The 5,485-nt window shown below is 43.1% G+C and overlaps 1 protein-coding gene across 1 annotated transcript; it reads left to right on the top strand.

Moving 5' to 3' along the window:
- Window positions 1-400: 400 nt before the first annotated feature.
- LOC116265919 (zinc finger protein ZAT5-like) lies at window positions 401-1,507 on the top strand. The gene has a single exon (XM_031646918.2). It carries the CDS (start codon window positions 502-504, stop codon window positions 1,273-1,275), a length of 774 nt encoding a protein of 257 aa, XP_031502778.1. The 5' UTR covers window positions 401-501; the 3' UTR covers window positions 1,276-1,507.
- Window positions 1,508-5,485: the final 3,978 nt, after the last annotated feature.

Below are 5,485 nucleotides of genomic sequence, written 5' to 3'. Positions count from 1 at the left end.
GGATCAATTTAAACCAAGAAAACCCCACAAATCCAGCCATATAAGTGGGCACTGGTTGGTTTTTGTTATAGATAGAGAGTGAAATTAAACGCTAGTAAAGTGCTGTTATTTTTTTTGTTTCAGTGGTCAGATTTAGTATGTCTGTTATGCGTGGCTCGCTGTGTCTGCTCCTTCACTCTCTCTTTTTTTTTAAAAAAAAAAAATATTTATTTTATTTCATAAATGTAAATTAATAAATTTTTTTTTCTGGGTTGCTAAAAAAGATTAGCCAAGCCATTTGGTATCCTAACTTGCTTCTCTCACGGTCATATTACTCTTCACGGGGTCGGCTTTTTGACTGCACCCACTCTCTCTCTCTCTCTTTTCCCTTCACACTATAAATCCTTCCCCTCCTTCGCTCTTTGTTGATCCACCACACAAAGCAAACGGAAAAAGAAGCTCTCTCTCTCTCTCTCGCTCTCTCTGTTGCTTTTCTTTGCTTGTTTCTTTGTGGCAGCGAGTATGGAGATGGAAGCCACGGAGGAAGCCATGGATGTTGGTCATGGCCGCGTCGTGAGAGGGAAGAGGACGAAGAGGCAGCGGCAGTCGCCGCCGCTGGCAATGGGAAGCACCTCCAACGACGAGCGGCTCCTTTCGTCCCCGGCATCGACGACGTCCACCGGCGAGGACAACACCGAGGAGGACGAGGACATGGCAAATTGTCTGATTCTGTTGGCGCAGAGTGGCAGGGGGGGGGGGCCGTGCCTCAATTCGGCGGGGCCGCCTGAAGCTGCGGCCGAGCCGAGGCCGAACGGGAGGCGGGGGGAGTTATACGAGTGCAAGACCTGCAACAAGTGCTTCCCTTCGTTCCAGGCACTGGGAGGCCACCGGGCGAGCCACAAGAAGCCGAAGACCGCTGCGGCGGCGGCGGCGGAGGAGGAGAAGGAGAAGGAGAGAGCGGTGGTGGCGGAGGAAGAACGGCTGGGGCTGGTCTTGATGCAACAGCAACTCGGGGGATCAGGGACCAAGGTGGGAGGGAAGGTGAAGGTGCACGAGTGCTCCATCTGCGGATCGGAATTCACGTCCGGGCAGGCGCTCGGCGGCCACATGAGACGCCACCGCGTGGTGCCGGAATCACCCGAGTCGAAGAAGCCCAAGAGCGTCTTCACCCTGGACCTCAATCTCCCCGCTCCGGACGACTCCGACACAGTGGAGTTCTCCAAGTTCCAGACCGGATCAGAATTCACCAGGGAGCAGCCGATCATGTTTGCGGCCTTGGTGGATTGCCACAATTGAAAAAGGCGGAAGATGAGGAAGAACACAACCTAAAAGCAGCAGCACCAACAACAAGAAATTGCGAATTGAAGAAGAGAGACAAACAAACACCTCTCTCTTTCTCTAGGTTGGGTATCATTGGGAAGCAAAATGGAATTGGGTATCATCTTTGTTAGTAAAACAGTTACAAATTGATTAAATTCTTTAAAATTTTCTGTTTCTGGATCTACAATTGTTATAAGTATTATTTTCATTGTTCTTGGGGCGAGTGGGTTGCTTACTGAGAGTGTCTTGGGCTGCCATTCTTTCCTTTTTCACGGTAGAGTGTTTCTGGCAAGCCCAAAGTGTTGATCTGGCAACGTGGGGAGGTGAGGATATCATCTGCCCCACAGCCAAGGAAAGAGAAAGCGACTAATTATTTGCTTCCCGATCTTTTCTGCATCTGATTTAAATTCACCGTCACTCATCAGAGTGCGTGGAGACTTGTAGCACTCGCGAGAGAGAGAGAGAGAGAGAGAGAGAGGCCCTCACCTTTCCACCACTACCACCAGAAAGTCGTGGATTAGGTTCAAGGTTTCATTATTGGCCCACCAAACTCAAAACAGTTGGAAGGTAAAAAGGTGTGAGAGTGAAGCAAACAAGTAAACAACTGGTGACAAAAACAACAGCAGACAGAGAGTATGTTCTCTCTCTCTCACTCTAACCATGTCTTTAGTTCAATATTTCAATCCTACAAGATGCTATCTTGATGGTAGTGTGTGATCTTACAATTAGGAGTGTCATTATAAAGATCAAGTAGACCGGTTCTTATCTCTCTCTCTCTCTCTCTCTCTCTCTATATATATATATATATATATATATGTGTGTGTGTGTGTGTGTGTGAGAGAGAGAGAGAGAGAGAGATAAGTACTATGTAACTTATGTATTATATAATTGCATTTGACTTAATATGGTGCTCGTGTGGGTCCTAAGGAAGCTTGAAGCACAGACTGGAATGAGCTGAGTTTTTTTTATAGAGATTGTGAGTTGGGACAACCTTTTTGGGGTGAATCTCATGTGTGCCAAGTTGGTTTCCCACTTCAGCCAAGTTTGATGCATGAAGTTCTAGAGAGTTGTGGATGGCAAGTTGGTACTTGACTGATCTGCAGATCTCGACTTTTATTAGATGGGTTCAGGCTGTGCTGCCCAATCACCTCAGGGCCGACTTTGCTGGAGTCAGGCCGATCGTGATGCCATTTTGGGAGATACTGAATCCGTTGCATGCAGGGAAAGTGACGATGCAGGACCAACTTGGGTCACTTGGGCCGGCCAACTTGGTCGGGACATTACCCTAGCCGGCCAATGTGCCAACTTTCCCTTAAAGCTGTCCGGCGCAGGTGAGGTCCATTCACCCACTGAACCTGGACTCCACTCATATGAATCTTGGCATGCCATGGTGGGGAAGAAAGTGTGCTCGTGAACCGCATTGTGGCTGGTGTGGGCAGTTGCCCACACCAGTCTCTTAAAACTTTTTTATTTTTAAATAGAAATCTTAAATATTTATTCTTTTATATGTATAAATTGGCCCATACTTTGTTAAAGCAAGTGCCATCTCAAGCCAATTTTTCTGGCTGCTCGCGAAAAGCAAGAGCTCGCCAATTTCAATTTAACTTAAGCATTGTCTTAATTTCCGGCGCCGGCTGGCTGGAGCACCGGACCTTTTGAAACCATGCAGTCGGTGAACTTGGACGTCCAAGTTCCTGGAACCAAGCACGTCCTCAGCGTACGTGAGCGCCACTCAAGGGATCAATCTCAAAGACTTGGATAGATACCACCAAGATCTGACCCAAAACCTGGCTGTTTTAGTGAATGCATCCAGCAAAGCGTTTCAGATTTTCAGGGACATGTCCAGCATCATAAACGTGTGATCTGGATCCTTTGATTCCGGATCTCCCCAACTTTACATTTGAAATCTCAGAATTCTTCCGGTTGACTTGACTCCGTTGGGGCAGACTGGCTAGATTCAACCATGAACTCTCTCTCTCTCTCTCTCTCTGTCCATGATATAAATCTGATTATGACTGTTAAGTATGACAATTGAATATGACCAGTTAATGCTTATTACATATTTATCTTTATTTTCTTTTTGCAAGTAACCTTCCAAACATTGTCTACAAACAATTCCTTTTATTTATGAACTTAGAAGTCAGGGTTATTAGAATTCATAGAATATATATATATATATGAGAGAGAGAGAGAGAAGCAAAGTGGAAGCTAACGCTCGTGCTGCATCTGCTATTGACATTTCATGGTTGTCCCTGTCAAAGGCGTGACCAATAAATTTACAGGTTGATGTAAGAGTGAGGGAGTTAGGAAACTGGTGTACAGAAACTGCCCCCACAATTAAGTAACATTAATAAAGAATTGGGGCGGAGGCGTAACTCCCTGCCCCTATTGAGAGACGTCGGTTGCAATCCTTGGCAGGTTATGAAGCGCAGATAGAACAGCTTTTGAGCTCATGGACTGCAATGGCATGTGACAAAGCATGTTTTTCTTCTTGCGCACAGGCGTTTCCTTCCGTCTCTCTTTTCCCTTTCTTCTTCCTTCTTTCAATCAATCAATCAATTATGAGCACACGGTTTTACTTTGAAATGAGACTTTCTCACTTCTTCTTCTTCTTTTTTTCCTTTTTTTTTTTAAGTGCCAATCGTTGAAGAAAGGGGATGAAGTCAACTTAGAATGTCTTTTAACAGGTAAATATTTCAAGTGTGAGTGATATCGTTTGTCAAATGTAATATTTCGTGAGTGTTTCATTAATCTGCCTCAAAGATAAACACTAATATTGCATAAATTAGTTTGAAAAACCAATTTACATGCTTCCACTTATTCTGAGTGCAAAACCTCTTTTCTGATCAGAGATTCAATCAAGAAAGTGGTGGCTGAGATTCAGAGCTATGGCTGCAGGATTGTCTTTTTCATATGGAAAAGATAATCTCTATCAATGAACATGTGGGTATGGAATATGGGGGAAGTGGAGAAGATCAGTTGCGTGCGTCGCTCTCTTGTTTGCTTTTTTGCTTGGCCACAATGCGTTCATTCGTTTCGATTTTTGGCAAAGGCGATCAAAAGGTTGGATCACTTGAGACGGCTGCCAAATTTCTCTGTGATGGGGGAAGTTGCGTGTCTCCATTCAGAAAGATATCTTTACTGATCAGTACTCTGCCCATGTTTCTTGGCCCCTTGTCCTGTGGTAATTTCTTTTCGCTTGAGTTTGTTTTCCTCTGTTTCAATATCATTTGGTTGCTATTTATAATGAAACAACGTGGGGCTGCAAAAAATAAGAACTTTTTACTTGTTCAGTTGCGAGAAATTTCTTTGAAGAAGGACAAAAGAAACTCACAGGAGTTGGATTTTTGAATAAACTGATAGCTGTCTAATCAATTATCACAAAGACTAACTATTACTAGATCTCCTGCCCTTCTCCGGTTGTCTTTTTGTCACTCTACACGCATTGGATGGATCTACTGTATAGATAAATTTGAATTGTTCGCTGTTGAGTTTTAGTGCGTTCATCTGATACATTGCTTTTTGATCACCTATTGAGAAAGAACATATAGACATCAAAATTCTTCATATATTATGTTTTATCTACCACGTGTGTGCGTGCGCATTCTGATTATTTATCTGCAAAAATAAGTGAGAATTGTCCTTGTCCTTATTGGTTGATGAGATCATATGTTTTATATATGTCCGCTTCTCTTTCTTTCACGGAATGAAAGGGCAAGGCAAACAGTGGAATTGAATTGAACCATTAAATGTATCAACAAAGTGGTGCTTCAAATTTTTTTATCTTTTAATGTGGGACTCAAAGCGTTTCCCAAGAATCATTGAGTACAATCTCAAGTATGAGATGATGATGTGGTGGCATGTTACTGTTCTAGATCATTCCACAAATTTGATTTTTTTTCTTTAATTTTCTTCTTTTATGGTTGCTAGATGCATAAGTTGGAGTCATGATTGTGGGGCTGTAAATGGGTCTGGTTTGAAAAAACCAGATCTTATTGAGTATCTGGATTACAGTTCATTTGGATTTCAGATTTAAAACTTGAAACCAAAACAGCAACAATGGATCTTGCATATGATTAATGCAAGTTAATTGGGCCTTATTTTGTTTACCACCTTCATCAGATTTTGGTAGAAATTACTATCATATTTCCATAAGATAAGCTTGATTCCATCCTCCCTATTTCAA

The sequence above is a fragment of the Nymphaea colorata genome, chromosome 12 (genome assembly GCF_008831285.2).
Source record: "Nymphaea colorata isolate Beijing-Zhang1983 chromosome 12, ASM883128v2, whole genome shotgun sequence".
NCBI lineage: Eukaryota > Viridiplantae > Streptophyta > Magnoliopsida > Nymphaeales > Nymphaeaceae > Nymphaea > Nymphaea colorata.
This window is presented reverse-complemented; position numbering and strand designations above follow the sequence as displayed.

Excerpts from the sequence above, each read along its gene's own strand:
- LOC116265919 (XM_031646918.2), top strand. The coding sequence starts at position 502 with ATGGAGATGGAAGCCACGGAGGAAGCCATGGATGTTGGTCATGGCCGC.